General features: G+C 47.7%; 1 protein-coding gene across 3 annotated transcripts in view; it reads right to left on the reverse strand.

Annotated features, from left to right (window-relative positions):
• PSD3 (pleckstrin and Sec7 domain containing 3) overlaps positions 1–23,029 on the reverse strand; it is a 178,920-nt gene that overhangs the window by 144,520 nt on the left and 11,371 nt on the right. For all 3 annotated transcript variants that reach the window (XM_019490691.2, XM_014596132.3, XM_059724582.1), the window contains exon 2: positions 17,416–17,524. In XM_019490691.2, coding sequence (XP_019346236.2) covers positions 17,416–17,524 — 109 coding nt within the window. The remainder of the gene's footprint in view (positions 1–17,415; positions 17,525–23,029) is intronic.

Below are 23,029 nucleotides of genomic sequence, written 5' to 3' on the forward strand. Positions count from 1 at the left end.
ATACATACACACACATACAGATATACATACACACACACACAGATATACACATATATACACATACTCACACACACAGATATACATATATACACATACATACACACATACATACACATACACACACAGATATACATATATATATATACACACATACATACACATACACACACACACAGATATACATATATATATACACATACATACACATACACACACATACATACACAGATATACATATATATACACATACACACATACATACACACACACACACACACAGATAGACATATATACACATACACACACACACACAGACATACACACACACAGATATACATATATATACACATACATACACACACACAGATATACATATATATACACACGTACATACACAGATATACATATATATACACATACATACACACACACAGATATACATACACACACACACAGATATACATACACACACATACATACACAGATATACATATATATATACACACACACATACATATATATACATACACACACACACAGATATACACACACACATACACACACATACACAGATATACATACACACACACACACAGATATACATACACATACACACACACACATACATGCACATACACACACACACACAGATATACATACACATACACACACACATATACATACACACACACACACATATATATATATATATATACATACACACACACACACACATATATATATATACATACACATATATACATAGTGGTGTTTCATTTTAATCATGGAAAAGCATGGATTCGGGGGGGGGGGTTAATCAGAGAATTTGCAGTTTTGAAACAGAGAAAACTAGGACCCCTAATTCGTGACAAACTGCCATGGTACCCACATATGGGATGTGTAATAGCTTAATCCCTAGAATCATTACCTTGAAAGCCAAAATGGTACAGTGGAACAGCTAGCAATACAGGCTGAAAGCAAGTTCCACTAACAGGGACATATGGAAAATTGTTGAATTCAGTATCCTAATATAACAGAATTGACTAATCTCGCAACTGTGAGTCTCACAATATCATGCTATTTTCTCTATCCTTAAAGTCCTGACTCCTGAAGTCAAATGATTATGTGAGAATCTCAGCTTTCATTTTTAAAATGTTTATGCCCTCACACTGGCAATTTTGAAACCACAAGATTTAAGGGCTCAAAACCAGACAGAAAAGAAAAAGACTCCCCAAATGCATTATTTTTAAAAATCTTGTAATTTGCCAGAGCAGCGGAGGGAAGAAGGGATGCAACAGGAGAAGGAAGTGGGATTTTGCTCTTCATTTTTTGAACAGTCAGATTTGGTAATGATGATAACAACAGTTTAACACCCTGCACCACTACCATCGCTGTACACACAAGCAAAAACATTCATTTTAGCTATCATTATAAACTCTTGTAAAACCAGCAACCCACCACTTCTGTGGCTTTGTGGATTCCTAGGGATGAGAACTTTATTGCAATCCTCAATCCACTACTAGTACTTAAGGTTTTCATGCTACAAAATTTGAGAAACTGACCCCATTTACACAGAAAGAATCTACTGCACACTGGCTGGCAACAAAGGACTGATAGACAAACTCTTATAGCCTGCCTTCATATACCAACTATGGGTCTCTGCAATAACTACAAAAGGAAAAATCAGACATAAAAAGGATGAGACCTACCCTACAGTCACTTGTTAGCCAGGTAGAAAGAAGCCTGTATAAAAATGTAAGTGATGCCATGCTAGATCAGGTCCATCTAGCCCAGGGTCTTATATCGTGAAGGGTGCCTATATACATGCTCTTGGGTGGGAGGAGAGGCATTTTATTAGAGCAGCTCTCAAGAGCTGCTCTAATTAAACCACCAGCAGCGTCTTGTGTATTCAAGCATATCGCATTTCAAAATCAAAACTACTTTAATTAAAGCTTATTCAATGACAGAGAGTAGGTGCAGAGAGTAGATGCTGAGGGGAAGAGTGTTTATGCAGCGTATGTGCAGACTGATCTGTCCCCTGCTCCTCTTCCCTTACAGCTTCTAACATCCAGAGGCTTAAAAAGTCCTATGACACAGCCTTGCTCTCATGTTCATTACCTCAAAATGGACCTATCCTGCATGAATTTGTCTAATCCTCTTTTGTACCAAATTGAAGTATCAGCCTTTATGTCTGATGTACCAACAAGCTGCATGAGAACTTAACCCAGTTGTTCTCAACCGGGGTGCCACCTAGAGTGCCATGAGACACTTTCAAGGGTGCCATGGTGCAGGCACTATGGCCACAGCCAAGTTAAACTGCCCCTGACCCCTCATGTGAATCCTGTCCAGAAAGGGCTCTGGCAGACGCAAGCACTCCTGCCTGTATTAGGTATATCTGATAAAATGCAGGAAGGAGCACCTGTTCCTGCCATCGCCCTTTCTGATCCAATCCCCAGCACTGCTCCCAGAAAAAGAGAGACACAAAACAGTTCCATCTGCTGGCAACGTGGCAGCCAGAAAATTCTTTCTGTGCACTTCCCCAGGCTGCTGCATCACCACTAGATGGAAGTCCCAGACACCTCTGTTTCCGGGAGAGCACTGCAGGGGTGGGCTGGGAAAGCCTGTGGCAGGAACAGGTGCTCCTTAGATAATCCTACTGCAGATAGGGGTGCCGACTCCTGCCACAACACCTTGTTTTTTGGGAAGGCAGAATTTAAAAAAAAGATGACTACATAGAAAAGAACACAGCTTCATCTTCAACTCACTCACCCTCCTCTTCCTGAAACCTTAGCTGCTGCTGCTGAAGGGTGGATTTATGATTTTTAAAAGAGCTAAAAAGAGTCTGCCAGGCTATAAAATAGGAAAGGAAAAGAAACTTTTCAGGAGGGTTGTATAGATATTTCCTATAGGGAGTGGGACAGTGCAGAATCTATGATACAGGAGGCTAGGGCATGGAACAGCTGTTAAGGCAGTGGACTATAACCACTATTCCTAGTTGTGCCACAAGTTTCCAGCATGATGCTGGGCTAAAACTGAAGTCTTCTGTGCAATTTATACAGCCACCTTTTACACATCAGTTCTCATACTGACTTGAAAAACATGATTGCAGATGTTGGTTTTCCCAGGCTCTAAGGGGGATGGATCAGGATTGTGCGTGGTCAAGGAGGTCGTTGCCTATTGGCTCCCTCCCTCATTTACTGCAGAAGTTGGAAGGGTTGCAGTGAATGAGATAGGGAAGTGAAAGAGATAATCCAAAAATAATCCCAAGTGTCAGGCAGCTAAACAATGTTCTTAGAAACTGGATCCTGTCCTTGCCATAATGTTCCTCTGTGAGGCTAAGCAAGTCACCTCGCTGAAAAATTTTCCCAAGAGACCACTCATTTGGATCCCTCATTTTCTAACTGTACAACAAGACATGTTTAGGGCATACCTTTCAGAGATGCTGCAAGTCTAAGAGAAAGCAACAAGTGACATAGATGTTCATTTCCTCTGCATTGCGGGGAGGAAAGAAAAATCAATCCATCTCCACGTGTCATGAAGTGGACACTTACATCAGTGAATCACCAAAAATTAGCAAATGCATTTGCAAATGGTGCCATTCATCTCTATGTGCTAGTCTGCAAAAAAGAAAGGTGCTTCTGCCTTAATTCCTGCACATCGTAACTTTGAAATGCTTGACACTGCAACCTTGACAAAAAATAAAAGCAGGAAGTATGTTCACTCTAATCAGCTGTGATGCCCTTGGCCTTCAGCTTCAGTGCCAAAATCTGGGACAGTTATCTCCTCCCCAGAACACAGCTGTAGGCTATGATAATGTTAACCATCCTGCTTCCAGCACAGGTCAGGTGACATCCAGGTTTCTATTACAAAACAATCTTTTTGTTAGTATACTGCCTCCAAGCCTTTTTGGCTTCCTCGGGGGTCTTACTTAAGTTTGAGCTTCCAATTCATCAGTGTTTATTCTAGAATTATCCTCATGCTCCACAGAATTCAGCTCCAGAAAGGTCATGGAGACAGAGCTCCAAAGGATGGAAGCGCACAGGGATACAACCAGACCCATCCTCATCTAATAGTTCATGCTTCAGGGGAAGGTGCAAACACCTCCCAAGCAAACAAATATGGAACAATTGGCCTGTAGTGAAAGCTTCCTTCCTAAATCCTCATTGGCTCATCACTGTAATGTCCTGAAGCCAAGAGGTGTCAATATTCTTTATTGAAGATAAAAGTCATTGTCATCTTCTGACAACCCTCTCAAAGAAAATAGTGAGAAAACAGAAACTCACCCAAATTAGCACTTCAAGACTCCAATATATCCATTATTGCTAGGGATATACTTAAATTGTGGATATACTTAAATTGGCAGAGAGGCCCACCCCTCAGCACTGATTGGGGGAGAGGAAGAATGAGGCAGTGGCCATCATCTTGACTGCTGGCTGCTCTTCGTGCAGCATCGCTGAGGGTCCTGGGTCAGACAGAGAGGCCCTGGCTGGGAGAAGGATGGACAAGAGGGCAGCTGCCATTTTGTCTGCTGCCCTTCATGCTGCCCCACCAGCCAGCACCTTCCCCTCCCAGCAGCCAAGGCTGCTGACTCCCACTAGGGAGCTAGCTTTTTATTTTTATTAGGTTTTTGTTGTTGTTGATTTTGCAGACAATCCCAGATTCCACAGTTTCTGTGAAATTCACAAAACTGCAAATTAAGAAAGTCCCTAATTACTGAATTAAGAAGTTAATTTAAAAAAACCCTGTAGATTCAACTACCTCTGATAAAGCAACACATTCATAGACAAAAGTTTGAATGACACCATTTTTAAGCATTCAAATTTGAATCTCACAAGTGCTCCTGTGTACTTGTAACCTAACGCCACATTCCCGAATCTATTCTGACATTTGCTGTCCATTCCAATTTATCACTTGCGCATGAAGAACACGCACTCCTCCAGCCCTTAGAAAAAGTAGCTGTGTGTCTCACCCAAAGAGTACAGGTGCAGAGGAAATGTCAGACAGGGAATCCAAGTTTCCAGGATTACCTAGAGGTGGGAAGAGCAAGAGATGAAGATGTCATGTAGGGTGACTCCTTTTGAGATGGTGGGCACTCCAAAGAGAAGACAATGGCTGACGGGACTCTGGGCTAGGAACCAAAGTAACAGAATACTTATCAGGGAACCTAGGAACAAACAGGGTTTTAAGAGATGGCCTGATGCAAAGAGATGGACACAGAGACTGAGGGAAGGGATATAAAGACAGGTGGATAGTGCCATTGAGGAGGATGAGGAAACAATGTGGAGAAAGGAACCTAGGTGAGCTTCCATGAGGTGAGCGTGATGCTTAGACAGTGAGGCAAGGGGAATATTCTTAATAGTTTAGTTTAAAATGACCAGAATCTTTTGTTACAATCCCTTTCACTGGGTAGAAGAGACTGCCTCTGTACAAACACCTTTCATTGTAAGTCACTTTGTCATGCGAAATAAGCGTAAGTTTATAGCAGGGGTGGGCAAAATATGGCCTGTGGGCTGCATCCAGCCCACAGAGCGATTATGCACGACCCGCAGTGGGCAGTTCTCTTGTCGCCCCAGGCAGCTCTGGGCCACCCCCGTCCTATGCCAGACCACAACTCACCCCGGGATGCCCGTGCCACAGCAGCAGCCCACAGACCCACTGGTTCAGCTTGGGGCAGAGTGGCGTGGAAGAGAGTGGCACCGGGCAGTGGTGGGAGCCCTGGTGAGGATGTTGTGTCCAGGGCTGGTTTCCATGGAGACTGCACGCGGCTGGGCAGGGAGCTGCATCCGGGGCCAGGGGTAGTCTCCATGGAGACCAGCCCCCAGCCCTGGACGCTGTGCCCTCACCAGGGCTCTTGCCACTGTCGCTGCCGCAATGCAGACATCCCAAAGTGAGATGCAGGCTGGCATGGGATAGGGGTGCCCCAGCACTGCCTGCTTCCCCCAGCCCCAGCCCAGTTCTGGCTGCTGCAAGTGGTGGGGAATGGAGTTGCTGCCAGGTCCTCTCCCCTCCCCGACTTGGAGGCTGCATGCCCCAGGCTGAGGAAGGGGATGGGCCAGGGGAGGCAGGAGAGAGGCTAAGTTCTTCCTGAGCCTCCTCTGCGGGCCTCTCAGCCCTCCTCTCCCCCTTGTGGGTGCTGCGGCCCCCCAGCGAGGCCCATGGGTGGCTCCAGCTCTGACCTGACCCTGCGCTGTCACCACGCCAAGATCCCAGCCCCAGATGCAGCTCCAGAGAGCCGTGCAGGCAGGTAGAGCTACATCTGGGCCCAGGGCCAGGATTGTGGGGTGGTCACAGTGCAGGACCAGGGTGGGGCAGAGCTGCGATCCACTCTCTGCCTGCCCCTGCCTGCGGAACCCATGCCCATCGCAGGGGTGTGTGCGCAGCAGATCATGGCTCTGACCCAGCACCGGCCCCGCACTGTCACTACCCCATCACCCTGCCCTGTGATCCCAGCCTCGCCAGCCCCTTCCACTCCTCAGCACCGCTGCCTGGGGCCCCATCCCACATAAGATGTTTTGGTGAGTTGTTCCAGGGGGATGAGAGGGGACCTGGCCCACAACAGCTCATCAGAACAGCCTATGTGGCCTCAGGCACACATAATTACCTGCCTCTGGTCTATAGAGTGTGTGCTATCATTTTTATGATCCAGGCTCATGGGTTACTACATGACATATAGGAATAGAGGCTGTGATACTTATCCAAGTGATGATACATGTCATCTTAATGAAACTCTGTAAAAAATGTGCTCCCCCTCTACCTTTGTGTGATATTTATCTTACAAGAGCCTGGGCCCAGAACATATTAATGCCAGTATAACTTATACTGGTTTTATGATGTGAGTGGACAGATGGAGTTTTCCCCTCGGCAACAGCTACTGCAGTGTAGGTGCAATAACAGTGCATTGCCACTAAATGGTAGTGGAGCCAGTAACAGCTTGTTCATATTAAGCAAACCCCTAAGTTTTTTCTCTAGTAACTCTAGACTGATTTCTAGTAAGTGCCACCAGTGAAGGGCCATAAATCTTGTGCTTTTTTCAACACTAACTTGTGTGATCAAGGCCTTAGTCGCACTGGCTAAAAAGGCAAATAAAATGTGCATAACCCTGCTTTTCTCTCAATCATATCTTACATGTTTGATTGTCAATTGTCCGTTATGAAGAAAGCTCACTGAAAGTCCTTCCCTCAAAGAATCACTTGTGTCAGAGTAAAAGTTGCACGTGTGCCTCAACTGTATTTTTATACTAGCAACAATTTTGGTGTCCTTTTCAATTTCACTGTAATTAAGGACCTTTGGAGTCTGGATCATATTCTTAAATGCAACAAACATTTTTGTAAGGCTTGGAATTTTATTTTTGGTTTCTTCATTTATTTACTCTCTAGTTTCTGGGATGCACCCCCTACCTTATGTCTTTTGCCAGGCCTCATTTTTAATTTTTCTTTTTTTTAATATATACATACACACTAAACTGCAAAAGGCAAAAAACAGAGATGCTCTAAAAGGTGCCTAGAAGTACACAGTAAAAACATTCAAGAGGGCTTTCCACTTTCATAGGCAGTTCTAGACTAGGGTGAGTTTCCAAATCCACCTGAATAAGCAATCTTTCAATTAAGAGACTGAGAAAAAATAACTTGTATACGCCCATTTGGTTTTGTTATATACATACAGGCAACCCCCACTTAATGGTGTTTCGCTTAGCGCTATTTCGCTATAACACTCATTTTAAATTGATACCTGATTTCACTTAGAACTCAGCAAGTTTTGTTATAACGCTTGTAGTCGCTATCTTGGGTCATTAAAAACAATTGCAGTCACCATCTTGGGGCATCAAATACTTTCAGTTTCGTTTAGCACTAGTTTCACTTAACGCTTAATTAAAATTTCACCTTTTACAAGCAATTCCATCCTTCTTGTTTACCCAGTTCAAGGGGGCAAAAGCTCAAAGACTAAAGGTATCTTGCTATGGCTTGAAAGGCATGAGTTTGCTCCTTGCTTCAGACTTATAGCAAAGGCTGCCCTTCAGACATTAATCTCAGTTCAGTTTTGATGCTAAAGGGTGATTAATAGACAATAGTTAACATGTCATCTTCAGTTACTTAGTAAATATTTTTTTACTCCCACCCCCTCTTTTCTAGCAACTCTGCCTGCTGTCTGAGAGCAGTGAAGCCTGTCAAAGCATATTCATGGTTGAGGAAAGACTGCTTGAATTTAACTACTTCCAAAATGGTCAATTCATTGCAGAGGGGGCTTCTAGGCCAAGGCTCTCTTCATGATAAACTTCAAACAGCTTTCAAGATTAAGTGGGACTTCAGTCTAACACTGCCTGCACTGCTGATTAACACCATCTAGACATTTGTAACAGCCATTCTGCAACGCCTACATTTGAGACTGTGATGCAGCAAGAACAATATTCGCCAGCCATAACCGTTTCTTTCTAGAAATCTAAATTCTGGTCCATTTTTACTAGATAAGTCTGGGGAGAATTAAGGATTGCATAAAGTTAAGCTGATTGCTAGACAGAGTCTTCTCAATACAATCCATCCAATAGCCAATGGTACAAACTGCTCCAAGATGGACTGGACATCTCCATCTGTAGAATCTGCTTAAGAAGGGAGGAAACTTTATATTTTTGACCCCACAGTGACTTCCTTGTAGGAGGAGGAAGTATCTGTGTGTGATAATAAGAAAATAAACTGAATAGACAGTTCTCCAAAGGAAAAGGCTTTTGTTTTAGGTTAGCTGAAAGGACAGCTAAGCACTGGTACGCTTAGCCAGAGAAGTTACAGAAATCATCCACTAGACTAGGGTGGGCAAAATATGGTCCACGGGCTGGATCCAGCCTGCCAACTGGCTGGATCCGGCCTGCAGCTGCCCCTGCAATGCTCCAACCTGGGGCTGAGCCCCACCCACTCACACCCAGGCAGCTGGCACCTGAACTCTTCCCAGCCCCAGCCAGCAAGCATCTTCTGGTGGGGCTGTTCCCAGTACAGCTGCAGCTGGCCAGATGTTCTTCTGTTCCCCTCATCTCCAGTGGGAGTAGCTGGGCTGAAGCTTCCCCACTCGCCCGGAGCGGCGCAGCAGGGGCAGGAGTGGGAGGAGGAGCGGCCGCTGGAGGCAAGGAGAACATAGCAGCACCCAGCCAGTTGGAGCCACACCGGGAGCATCCTCACAGGAAGCAGTACTTGCTGGCCGGGGCCAGCAGGACTGTTCTGCTTTCCTCGCCTCCAGCTGCAGCTCTAGCTCTTGCTCCTGCTGCCATATGCTATGCTGCTCTGGACAGGTGATCAGGGGGAAGCTTCAGTGGGATGCTCTTGCCCAGTGCACGGAGATCCAGCTCCAGCTCCCGGCTGTCTTCCACCCACCTGCCCACAGCAGCTTCTCATCAAGCCAGGCAGGTGAAGCGGGTGGCAGGCGGCCAGGAGCTGGAGCTCCATACACTGGGCAGGAGCCTCCCGCTGAAGCTTCCCCCCACCCACCCAGACCAGTGCGGCACGAGCAGCAGCAGCAGCACCCACAGCAACAGCTACAGCTGGAGGTGGGGGAAGCAAAAGAGCCCCCCAACACCTGGCCAGCATGCAGCCCAGCCCAGTTCAACACAGTTACAGCTGCAAGGCTGAGGACCGCATGGCATGGCACAGAGCCAGCCCGGCCCGGCCTGCCTCCTCTGTGCCGCACCACTTGGGCCCCAGCCTTGCAGTGGCGAACCATGTGCTGCTGGGCCGGGCTAGATCCGTGCTGCACTGTGCGGTTCCTGGCTGCAAGGCTGGGACCAACAAGGTGAAGCACAAAGCCAGCCCAGACCAGCCCGGCCCAGCTGCAGTACGCAGTTCCCCACTGCAAGGTTAGGACCCATGTGGCACGGCACAGAGGGGACAGGCTGGGCCGGGCTGGCTGCACTGTATGGGGCCTGACCTTGCAGCCAGGAATGGTGTGCCACAGCCGGGCAAGGCCAGGCTGGTTCCAGGCCATGCCAGTTCAGTTCCATGCTATGCCGTGTCATGCAGTCCCTGGCCTTGCAGCCAGAACTGCATTGTGCCAGGCCAGGCCAGGCTGGCCCCATGCCACGCCATATGGGTCCTGGCCTTGCAGCCAGGAACTGCACACTGCAGCCAAGATGGGACAGGAAGGGCTGGCACCCCACCTCCCCCCATATTCCCAACACACACCCACACCCGCCCACAGCCCCACACACACTCCCACCCCCCACCATAACCTCACACCCTCCCACAGCCCATACACAGTCCCAAATCCCCCCACCACAACCACACACACACTCCCACACCCCCCACATCCACACATACACCAATACCCTCTCACATACCACACTCCCCACCATACCACCAAACACAGCCTACCCTTCCAGAGCTCCCACACACGCTCTCACCTTCCTGCCCCAACCACATACCCTACACCCCCACCCTCCCCTACACACCCCACTCACCATACCCACACCCCACACACCCTCACACCCACTCCCCAACCACACAGCTCCCACGTACACACCCTTAAATCCCCCCATCCCTATGCACAACATACAAAAGTAAGAGTGTGTTTTGAGCTATTATGCAATCGCCTCTAGATACACTACATAAACACACGTAAATTGGGACAAAATATATTTTTTAATAAAATCAAAACAAGTTATAGTAGATATTTGATTTTTTTAGTATATGACTTGTTTTTTTCCAGTTTCAAGATGGCAACCCCCCCCCTCCCTAAAGGAATACTTCTGGGACAAGTGGAGGGACATCTGGTGGCAAAGGTCAGGGGCTAGGGGCAGGACTTCTGGCCCCAAGATGGTGACCAGGAGGTGGAGCAACTGTCAGGGGACAGGGCTACCCATGCAGCCCTTGACAGCTCACCAAAACTCATTAAGCCCTCCAGTCAAAATAACTGCCCACCCCTGTACTAAACGTTTACGAACAAGTTAGATCAGGCTTGTCCAACATGCGGCCTGCCAAGCTGTTTTCTGTGGCCCGCGCTGCTGCGACGGGAAACGAAAGTAAATACTGTTTACTTTCGTTCCCACCCCTTGTCCCTCCCCCAGCCCCTCAGCAGCTTCCTAATGGCTGCTGAAGGGCTGGGGAAGGGACAAGGTTCCCACACACACCGCATCAGCTTGACGTTGCTGACACGGTGCTTGTGGGAAGAGGAGTAGCCATGCGCCTCTCGGGACAGGATGAGCCCGGCCAGAGCAACAAGGGCTCAGCTGCACTTTCCCCCTACCTGCGCTGGTCAGTCCTGAGCGGCACATGGCTCCGCCGCCGCCTCTGCTGGCTGGTGGTGACCTGGGCAGGTCTGTCCCCTCTGGAGCAGCACGCAGCTGAAGCCGGCTTCCCATGTGCAGCTGGGGATGGGAGGAGCCCGGCTGGGTCTGCACCAGCCAGCAAAAGCGGTGGTGGAGCCATCTGCTGCTCGGGACTGACCGGTGTAGGCAGGGGGAAAATGCAGCTGAGCCCCTGCCACTCTGGCCGGGCTCATCCCGTCCCAAGCGGCACACAGCTCCGCCGACACTTCTGCTGGCTGGTATAGACCCGGCCAGGCTCCTCCTGTCCCCAGCAGCACGTGGGAAGCCAGCTTCAGCCACATGTTGCTCCAGATGGGATTGACCCAGCCAGGTCAGCACCAGCCAGAAAAGGCATCATGCAGCTGAAGCCAGCTTCCCACATGCTACTGGGAACAGGAGGAGGCCAGCTGGGTTGGCACCGGCCAAAAGAAGTGGCAGGGGAGCAATATGCCACTCGGGACAGGACGAGCCCGGCCGGAGCAGCAGGAGCTCAGCTGCATTTTCCCCCTGCCTGTGCCCATCAGTCCCGAGTGGCACACGGCTCCACTGCCACTTCTGCTGGCTGGTGCTAACCCGGCCGGGCTCCTCCCATCCCCAGTAGCACGTGGGAAGCCAGCTTCAGCTGCGTGCTGCTCCGGAGGGGACAGACCCGCCTGGGTCAGCACCAGCCACCAGAAGTGGCGGTAGAGCCATGTGCCGCTCAGGACTGACCAGCACAGGTAGGGGGAAAATGCAGCTGAGCCCCTGCTTCTCTGGCTGGGCTCATCCTGAGGTTCATTTCATGTTTGCAAAATGCTTGGAGAGCCCTACATAGATGCACTGCATAGAAATGCAAAATATATTTTGACTTATTTGGTTGGTACTTTGGGCTGAGATTTTCAAAGCTGAGTCAAAAGGTCAACTTCCATTAAAATGAATGGGATTTAGAGGGCTCCAAATCTTTTATGACAACTTTGTAACATGCCTATCTACCCCTTTTTGCAAATCTCAGCCATAGGTTGGAAGCTCAGCCAAAGAACATAAGAGCTTCTGAACATAAGAGCATAAAAAGTGCCATGCTTGGTCAGCCCCATGGTCCATCAAGCTCAGTATCCTGTCCCGAGCAGTGGCAGAGGTGGATGCTATAGAGGGAGAGTTTTGAACTGGTTATTTAGACCCATTTCATTGTCACTTCCTGCAACTTCATTGGTGCCAAAGGTCACGTGACATCACTTCCTGATGTGATACCACTTCCTGTGAGGTCTTTGAATATGGCTTGCTGGCCCACTGGGTGATAAAAAGTTTGTGATCCGGCCCCATATTCAAAAAGGTTCGACACCCCTGAGTTAGATAAACATTTGACAAAGATAATCTAAGTACGTTTGATTCTGCCTCAGCGCAAGGGGAGGGATTAGACAGCCTCTCAAGGTTCCTTCCAAACCTGCATTTCTGTGACTTTGTAAGAACAGGATTGGCAGTCTTGATTTGTGACAAGATGGGATACTCTGAGATACCATTTGAAGGATCCTTTACATGACAAATAGTTTGCAACAGGTTATAATTGTTTGACAGATTTCATAAGTGGGTTTGCTGAGCTCCCACAAGGAAGAAGGATTACCAAGCAAAAAACAAATCTCACTTCTACCTTTCAGCACCCCCTGGACTATCAGTTGTACCCCACTGGCACAGGAAAGAGGCTGCCAAAATCTTAGAGGAAGGGGTCCAAGAAGTGCTGGAAGTTATTGGTGTGTAAACTCTTCCAAAACATCAACTACATACACAGCCAGACAAAGAAAAGGTGCTTAATTACCATTTATTCGCTATTTGGTTCAAAAAAGATCTCTCTCAAAAGCCATCATATTTAATTCAATTTCTGGTTAGGAAGCATGAAGAACTATCTTTGGTTTACTAACGAGTAGAGACAGCTCTCTCAGTTTGAGGCAAGTCCCCAGACACTCTGTGAAAGCACTAAGTCTGTACTGTGGCACTGTGTTCCTCTAAGCACCCAATGAGTTTGTTATGAATCATATTATACTTTGATTCATGTTTGGCAACGTTTTGTAATATTATTTACCCTTCTCCTAGACAGTAATTTAGAAGTATGCTTGCAAACAAAAATATAATTCAGAAAAAGTCTTGGAGAAACTCTTTACAGTAAAATCTTGTTAATTTGAAATGCAAGGCACCAAAAAAAAAACCCAAACCCAACAAAAAAAAACACGACTTTGAAATAGATGGGTTTGAAATTAATGTTCACAGACTTAGTTCACCCACAACCAATGCTTTTTTATCTTTTTGCAAAATGCTGCAAGTTTTAGTACATGTATTCCATAAACACATTTTTGAGCAGCACTTTTGTATCTGCTCATATATAATGCAAAGTGGGCACATCTACCTGAAACTTTTACTACAGAGCTGACTAATTAGCTCCACAATAAAACATCACCATCTACACGTGACTCCACAGTAAAACATCACCATCTACATGTGTGGCCCTATTATGTTGCAGTAAACTAATAAACATTGTTGCAGGGTAGCTCGGCTAAACACAAAAACTACCCTGCGACAGTGTTGTTTCATGCACCATAGTGCATGTATAGATGGTAACAGGGCTGGCTGGGGCATGATGGTGCTTCAGTACAGGGCTAGCTGGCAGGTAGCCCCTGCACTAAAGCACCCTTGTACCCCAGCCAGCCCCACACAGCACATGGAGCCCAGCTGGAGCAGCCTGGGCTGGCAGAGGACCCAGGGCTCCAACCAGGCTCCACATGATGCTGAGCAGCCCCTGTGCTGACACACCCTTGTGTCTCAGCCAGCCCCCCCTGCAGCACATGGAGCTCAGATGGAGCAGCCCTGGGCTGACAGGCTGACCCCTGTGTCCCCTCCCAGCCTCAGCTGCTCTGACCAGGCTCCACATGCTACACATGAATAAACTCTGGAGCAATATGCTCCAGAGCTTTTTGCTTCCAGACACACATTCAGACAGCATGCCCAGAAGCAAAAAACTCCAGAGCAATAAGCTCCAGAGTTTATTCACGCACATTAATTGCACATGTAGACACACCCACTATGTATGATATTAGTCAGAAGCCAGAGCTGGGATGGTATGGGTGCTAAGGCGCATAGCTGACAGCCTAGAGATGGCAAGTTTGAGGCCATATCAGAAGCACTCACAGCGCAACCCCAGCAGATTCCAATGAACCTGCAAATTCTGCTAAATGCCTTGCCACAAGGACATAATTTTTTTTTTTAATTTGTGCCAAATTAGCCAAATCAGTTCCAAATTCTATCAACTGAACAAAGCTCAACTTTTCAAGTCTGTGTGGCTCTACCACCAGCAAGTATCCTACCACCCAGGCTCTTCAGCCTGGGGCTTCAGATACTCCCAAATCCGTGGCAGGCATCCTCTGTGCAAGCCCCAAGCCTGGAGGCATTGGGGTTCAGATGCCACCTAGTCTCACTTGTTCCTAGGGAAAGACCATAGGAGCAAGCCAGAGGAAGAGCCCAAGAACAATCACCCATTACCATAAATTATGTAGCCAAGATCCTCCCACTGGGAGGTTACAATAGACTCTCGCAGGGGTGCCTGCCTGCAGTGCAATGGACAGGTCTCCACCCTCAGCTACACTAAGTTATTCAAGGCCAGGACAAGGTATGTAAAATCAGCTTTCCTTGGAACATGGAGGCTCATGATTTAGAGGCTCATGATTTAGAGTGTAGTTCATTGGGCTGGGCCCCAGCAGCCAACAACATTTCAAGACAGGGTGACCCCATAGCCCAGAATTACTCCATATGTGTGTGTATTCCATATACTCCCAACAAGATCCACATACTAATTAGCCACCCACTTGTAATTGGAATTGGGTGTTCTTGTCGAGTCCTCAGACCTTCCAAAAATGTATATGCAGATGAGGGGTGGGGCTGCCTGATCCAGCTCCATCCCATGGAAGGTGGGACCACACCAGTCACACGTGACAGGCCAAGAAAGGGAGCCGAGGCTCTCATGTATGTAGACATTTGGTGATGTTTGCCAGACATTTAAGGCTGGTGAAGAAATAGGAAAGAAAGGCATTGCTCAGCTGTGGGAGTGAAGAGGAAGTTGAAATGTTTTTGACATAGTGATTCACTAGGACTTAAAAAACAGTCAGTGCTCAGGGGGACCAAGTGCAATGCCTACTATGTCTTATTCAGGTGGACTCTACTAACCCAGCCTTATGGCAGGTTCCACCAGCATGTTTGCCCAGTATGCACCCTGGCCTTGTGCCAAATGTTCTACAGGCATGCTCAGTGCAGACTGCACTCAGTTAACCTTGTAGTTCAGGGATGCTCAACTTCCAGCTCACAGCCCATATGAAGCCTGCAGATCCATTGCATCTGGCCCATGGGGCTCTCCATGGGACAGGAAATTTGGCAGCAAGGGACCACTGGTCATTAATATGGTCACCCTCATCCTCCCAAATTCCCAAAACCCAAGCCCTGCACTACCTGTCACAGCTGGACCATGCCCCACGTCTGGATCAGGGCTGGGCCACACCCCCTTACCCCCTGCCAGACCAGGCTGAGTAGGGGCCAGGCCTCATCCCATTCTCTCCTCCATTGGGCCAGTTTGGGGGAAGACCACACCTATTCTCCTGCAGGGCCAGGCCATGCCCACTCCAACTACAGGGTCACATTGGGGACAGGCCTCTTCACCCATGAGGTCAAGCCATGTCCCTTTCCCTGTGGAGCAGAGCCATACCTCCTCCTCCCACAGGGCTGGGTCGGAGCAAGGCCATGCCCCTTCCCCCAAGGGGTGAGCCACACCCCATCTTCCCCCATGGGGCCAGGTTGCCCCCCCACCGCCTTCTGCATGGCCGGATGATGCCAGCCCTAGTGCCAGATTGGGGCCACTGGTGGGTTCCAGCCTGTGGATGGACGGGGAACTGCCCACCCAGCCCACCAGGGAAAAGGGTTGAGCACCACTGCTATAGTTGGTTTCCATGACTGAGTACATGCTGCAGAGGTTTGATGATGCATAATGTATTTAACAAGGTTTTCCTGGTCCAAGGGACTGAAAAAATGGCATCAAATTTCAAACTAACCATATTTTGAATTATCCATCTTGTAAAACATACAACATCTATCCTTTTAGCTGGAGAATGACAATGGCTTTGAAGTATATGATATTTTGAACTATCTAATATTGAACTAACAAGGTTTTACTATATTAATTTTTCAGGGACTGTAGCTCAATTTATTTGGCTGCTCACTGACTGCTGGGTCCTTGCTTTAAAGTCTGCTTCTATAACATTTTGGACAGTTCTGATGACAAGAGAAACCTTTTGACTAAAACAGGCATGCTAGCAAGACAGCTTGAAATTTGTGAGGTTCCTCTTGCCAAGATGCATACTAGCTCCTGACTCAGAGCATGTTACCTGTCCTGCAGTGAAGGCCTGGACTTGTTTTTCTCTGTTTTGGTAATTACAAGCATCACACTGCTGTTTGTTAGAATTCTTGTCCTTGGGTTATCTACAGGCAGAGGCAAATGCCCAATTTTATAGCAAAGAGAAGCAGGACTAACTACTAGGTATTTCCTTTGTTGCTGCCAGAATAGAAATCACTTCTAATACAGAGAGCAGGGGAGAAAGCAACTTTAATTCAGCAGTTGTAAACAAAATTCAAAGTCTTATGAATCTGTAGCTAGATACATTATCAGGCATGAACACTTGATGTGTTTCTGGAATGAATACCCAAATACTTGGCAGTGATTTGACCCATGCAGGATGAGAAAGCATGGCTGAAATGACTTGCATGGTACAGCTGGCAGAAAGAGTCACTCTGAGATTTACAGTATAAATTAGGGGAGGGATACCAAATGCAGAGTTCGGTGCCAGACACAATCACGTGGCAATGGTCCTTGTTATCTCAAGAGGAAAGTGGTGTACCGGGTTACAGGACTGCTGTCACTTTTTTATTTTTGATACAGCAAGAAGCAAGCCCAAATGGCAGTTAGGCCAAGGCTCCTTTGCACAGCAAGTCAAGCTTAAAATGCAAACTTAGGCCTCTTGATGCTAGGAGTCCAATGCAAGCAGGCTTTCAGTGACAGACTGTACGGAATCAGGTCCTGCATGCCCTTTCCACAAGCAGTAGGCAAAAATCTCCATGACACTACTTACCCATTCCTGAAGGTCTTTCTTTGTCTGAACCAAATAAAAAGTTGTACTTGGCCTTGGCAACAGTCTGAGAATGAGCTGATGCATCGTTACTCCAGACAAATGCTTCTTCCTGCAAAGTCAAAGCAAAAAATAACAAGAAAAATGTTTTTCCCATTCAGTTAAGTGTGAACCAGGTTACTAAGAAATCTTTTGTCATCAGGGTGGAAATCATCAAAACCATTTCCCATTCAGATGTACCTGAATGGGAAGGAACAGAACATAGCCAATGCTAAGCCGCTATACACTCCTTTAAATAGGAAGAGCAAGATTTTCCAGGAATGACTGGGCAGCCAACCTGCAGCAATTTAAAGAACTACAGTTGTCAGAGGTCAGGCCCCAAATCACTAATAATTTGCAGTGACCTGAATGACATCACTCATAACTAGGCACTCACATTTGAAAACAGGGTAGTTACCACCCTCCTAATGCAGGATATAAAATCACCACCTTCCTAATATAGGAACACAGTAATTCTTCCACACTGAACTCTGCAACATCACTTAAAAGCCTATTGCTTCTCTCTCAACTGACACAACTTACAGTATGAGTAAGGAACCAGATTTCTTCCCAAGCACATGGGAGATATCTTTTTAAAAAGATTCTGCTGCTATGGTGAAAAGGGAAATCTTGAGTTAAAGATACTTCAGTGAAATTTTCACCAAAATCCTCTTTCCATTTCCTGAGTATCACAGTTACATCAGTCCCTTCCACGGTTTATGCTGGCAAGGACTTGACACACAGGTAGACATTAGAAAAACAGAAAAAACTTAGTTACAAGTTCAAAATATACTCTTATTAATAGCAATCCAGACAAGCAAGTGTTGAAATCAATGGCACATACAGGCTCCAGCTTGTCAGAAGCAAGGTACCAATAATGCTAGTAAAAGACCTTCTTAGTCCCATCTTGATGGAGCTATATAAGCAGAGAAAAGAACCTGTTTGATGGAATCCTGGCCCTGACAACATTGCTGTGGGGGTAGGATTACACCCACTGGATACATCTACATGCTGCAAGACAGCTAGCAATATGCACAATAACTCCCATACTGGACCAATACCCAGTCCCAGACGCAGCTCCCCGCACAGCTTCTGGCCACAGACCTGTACACAGCTCCCCCACCAGGGCTTCCACCTATGCTGCTATCCCACAACGCTTCACCTCACACCAAGCTGGCAGGGCTGCCACCACCACACAGGCATCCCAAGTCTAGCTGTGGGCTGGGCCAAGGGACCTGATGCAGGCCAGGCAAAAATCGCTCCGCAAGCCGGATCCAGCCCACAGGCCACATTTTGCGCGTGTACACTCCCCCCCCTCCCCCCCCCCCAGTTTACAGCATCATCTGCTCTTCACTATCCTGTACAACCAGGTAGAATCCAGACAGGAGAAGTATCCATGTACAGAGGCACTGACCAATTTTTAATAGTAGCCAAGATATAGTCAGTACATGAATCAGCTGGAAGGTCCAGGTTTTTTTATATTGGCACCTTTGGGGTCACAGTTCTTCCATTCTGAAACCAAACCTCTGACAGGTGTCAGCAAATGATCTGCTGTGTTCTGTTATCCTGCCAGCAAACTTGTTTTGCTGACTTTTTTTTTGTATACATTTTGTCATAATGCCAAGAAGGAAATTCCAGTGCACTACACCCTAGGCATCATCCAACAATCGTGAGAAATTCCTACTGTTTGACTTGGTAGGCCCAAGATCATAAAAATCAGGTGCCTAAGGTGAGATTCCAAAATCCATCAGAGACCTACAAAACAGCCTGATTTTCAAATGTGCTCAGTGTTCTTGGTGAGAGTCAGGCCAGTTATTTACCAATAAATGCCCAAACATGGACTTAGAATATACTGATGTAAATTACAGGCATAACATCTACCCATGTTGCAAAGGAATATAAAAAGGCCTTGATGTTTAAAGGAGCTCATGCCCTTAGGAACTTAAGTTTTTTCCTTAAATCTTGGCAAGAACAGTGCAGGTTCAAAACCATGGGCTAGCAGCTACCACTTCTGTCTAGTTTGTTGAAGAAAGACTGAGGGTGAGGGGACCAGCTGAAACAAGCAGATCAAGTTGGGAACTGGGAGTTAAGGTTCCTTATTTCTGTTCCTGACCTTGCCACCAACTTTGGGACAGATCCAAGGCCGACGAAAGTCACAAACTCTTGGTGTGGACATGTCATTAGCAGGAGTTCATAGGAGAGCTAGACATTTATTTGGAACATCCCAAGCCACATTAGTAAGGACTGAAACAGACAAATGGGTTTGGAAAGGAATTTAACCTCATGTATATACCAACTCTCTCCATGAGAAGGAGAAACAGATGGTCTCATGAGCAAGTTATTTCATGAGGCCCTGTTTCAGGAGGAAGGGGCTGCATCATCTTTCTCTGAAGTCTCTGTAACAACCAACAGTCTAGTGGCGTAGATGCATTACTGGTCTGACCCAGCCTGGCTGTTCCTAGGTTCTCATGGTCTATATTAAGCAACATTGTTTTTTAAACACTTGCAAGGTCTTGATCCTACAGCACTGAGGTCTCCCTTACTCAACCGCCAGTTCCGTTTCTGCAGCTTGCTTGGCCTCACTCAATATGTAAAGCTATTTGAAAGATTATGTGAACACATGGCTCCAGGCCATAGAATTAGCCCCATAATTCCCATTCAGCAGCTTGATGCTTGCATGCAGCTATATCATTTGCTCCATGATTTGCCTCAGTGTCATTTCACACAAGCACATGCTACCTAGGTATTATACCCTTGGGCACACAGTTGAACAAGTAACTCGATTCAACACCAAGAACCAAGGAAAGATTTCTATGGTACAGTGTTTTATTAAATGGGTCACAGGAACCCTGCACTGGACTCTAACCCCTGCTGGTAGGGCAGGGGATTTTGAGCTGTGGCACAATTGGACTCAAGCATCTCTAAGACCCTCCTTGTCAAGGTAACACAAGGAACTGTCTTAGCCATATAAGGTCTTCACTTCTTTTTCCAAGAAGGGAGATGCCTTAAGGATAGGACCAGACAGCTTCAAGCAGCAACTTAAAAAAAATTTTTTTTAACAATTTCCTTGTATACCTGCTGGCATGCCAAGGAAAAGGTCTCTGTGCGCCACTAATTGGCACGTGTGCTGGAGGTTGCCTATCCCTGGACTGAAAGAAAGCTGAACTTGGACCACTGGTTAAAATGGGTGCTGACCCATATAGGCTTTTAATGTCTTCCTGGGAACCAGGCTGGGCTAAGAGGACTGATACAAAACTCCTTTAATTAAGCAAATTAACAGTTTCTGTTAGTCAAAGTGGGTTTATAGCAAATTATGTTAAACTTCTTTGAGACTGCATATTCTGTTGATAAAGGGAAATGATACATTTTTGTAAGGCCCCTAAATTGGTACTGCCTGGCCACATGATTAAGAAACTAGGAACAAAATCAACACATTACACACAGAATGCATTAAAAGCTAGCTAACAGATGGGTCTTGAGACCGAACAGGGAATTGTGCATATTTGGCTGTGTGCCAACTAAGGTCCTGCATAGACTGTGTTTTCTTCTAGGTCATTGGTTCTTTTAAATAATTAACTACTGATGAAATTTGCAGACACCTCAATCCTTGGGTCAGTGGCAAATAACTTAGAGACTGTGATGGTTGGTTTGGGCAGCTGGGGGCAAAGGAAGAATGTGTTTTAGTATGAGTACATTTAAAGTTCTACACCTAGGAATCTAGGCTATACAGGACACAGCAAGGACTCTTGGTTATTGCTTTCCATGAGATCATGAGGGTTAGGGTACATGATTAGCTGAATATGCCTATGCAATCTATTGATGAATAAAAAGGTGCATGGAGAAGCAAGAAAGCTTATATTACCACTGCCTTAAGCATTGGCATGACAGCTACTAAACATGTTGCACCCCGTTCTGGGGTTCACTTTGTGAAAGATAGAGGGTATAGTCTCCTTGCACTCTTAGCCAGCCTAGTTATGGTGGTAAAATGTTGCAGTATAGATCAGCTAAGACAAGAAGCGAATCTAGGATTTTACAAAGGGGGTGTGCAGGAGCAGTGACTGGCGCTGCAGGAGTAGCTGCATTCCTGCTCCTGCCCCCCCACACCCTCTACTGGGGCAGGCAGACCATGCCATGGGAGTAGCAGTCGGGGACTTCAAGTGCTGAAAGCAAGTAAGAATCCCGCCCAACCTTTCCCTCCCATACATCCTCTCCTCCCTTTCCACCTCCCTCCCTCACCTGCTGCTGATGCTGTCCTAGGGAGCCAACGAACTCCAGAGCTGCTCCAGCCAGCCTGCACAGGGTCTGGGGTTAGCCTGGGGCAGCAGCTGTGACAGAAGGCAGGCAGCTTGTCTATCCCTGTGCCTACTCCCAGCCTGGTGGGGAATACCTTGTGCTGTGCTGTGCTGTGCTGTGCTGTGCTGTGCACACAACAGGCACCAGGCAGGGAGGGGGAACATGCCACTGTCTGCCACCAGTGTCACTGTCCTAGGCTGAGATCAGCCTTCTGTGCAACTCAGCTGGAGCAGGACAGGAGCTCCCCTCGTCCCCAGAACAGCAGAAATGGAAGGGATATGCCTCTGAACACAAAGGGGGAGGAGGGGAATTCTTACCTTCAAGGACTTAGAAAAATCCCTGGCTGCTGCAGGCACCAAGGGCAGAGTCAGGAGTACAGAGGCAGGGACACTGTCCATGTTCTACTGATCCCACCCCCTGTACCCAGGCTGCACCCTCTTGCCCAGCCCAGGCCTCGGAGGGCAGCTGCAGGCGGACAAGGCAGGCGCCCAGGCAGGTACTGTGGAGGACTCCTGCGCTGGAGGCTCCTGGAGGGCTCGTCCCCAAGCGCTGCCCATGGCAGCTGTTCCCAAGGCTCAGGGGGCTCCTGTGGCCAGGCCCATCGGCCAGGTCCTTGCACCAGGGGTAGCTGTGCCCTGCTCACACTATGCCCTGCTCATGCTACACCCAGGGCGCAGGAAGGCCAAGCCCTAAGCCACAAGTCCCCTGAGCCCAGCATCCTGCCCCAGCCAGGTACCGCCCCCTTGTGAGCAGGGCGGCTGCAACCCATCCCCATAGGGTTGCATGGGCCAGGTCCCACCACAAGTACCACTGCATGTCCCCACCCACCCACCCAAGCCCAAGTCTGCAAGGCCCCAGGGAAGCCCCCACTTCCTTCCTGGCCCCCGGTCTCCTCTGACTACCACTTTCCCAAGGGCCCAGCCAAGCTGGCCTGCCCATGGTGCCTGCTGCCACGCCTGCTTCTCCCTGTGCTGCCCAGATCCTGCCCTGAGCACTCAGCCCCTGTGCTTGGCATCCTGGTGCTATCCCCACTCAACTGGGATGAGCTGCCTGTCTGCCTGGGCTCCCCCCACTCCAAGACCATCAGAGAGACCTTAGCACCCCAGCTCTAGCAGCTGCTGCTGAGATGTTGCTGCCTCCATTCACTGGATGCTGTCCTGGACCTGAGCTGCAGCCAGTACCTGTTACCTGTGGGTGACAAGGGCAGTGAGGCACACACCCTCTTTCTTCTTCCTTTTTTTCCTCTCTTCTCTTTCCGTCTCCCCCCACCTCTTTTTTGTCTTCT

Source organism: Alligator mississippiensis, chromosome 3 (assembly GCF_030867095.1).
Source record: "Alligator mississippiensis isolate rAllMis1 chromosome 3, rAllMis1, whole genome shotgun sequence".
In the NCBI taxonomy this organism is placed as follows: Eukaryota; Metazoa; Chordata; order Crocodylia; family Alligatoridae; genus Alligator; species Alligator mississippiensis.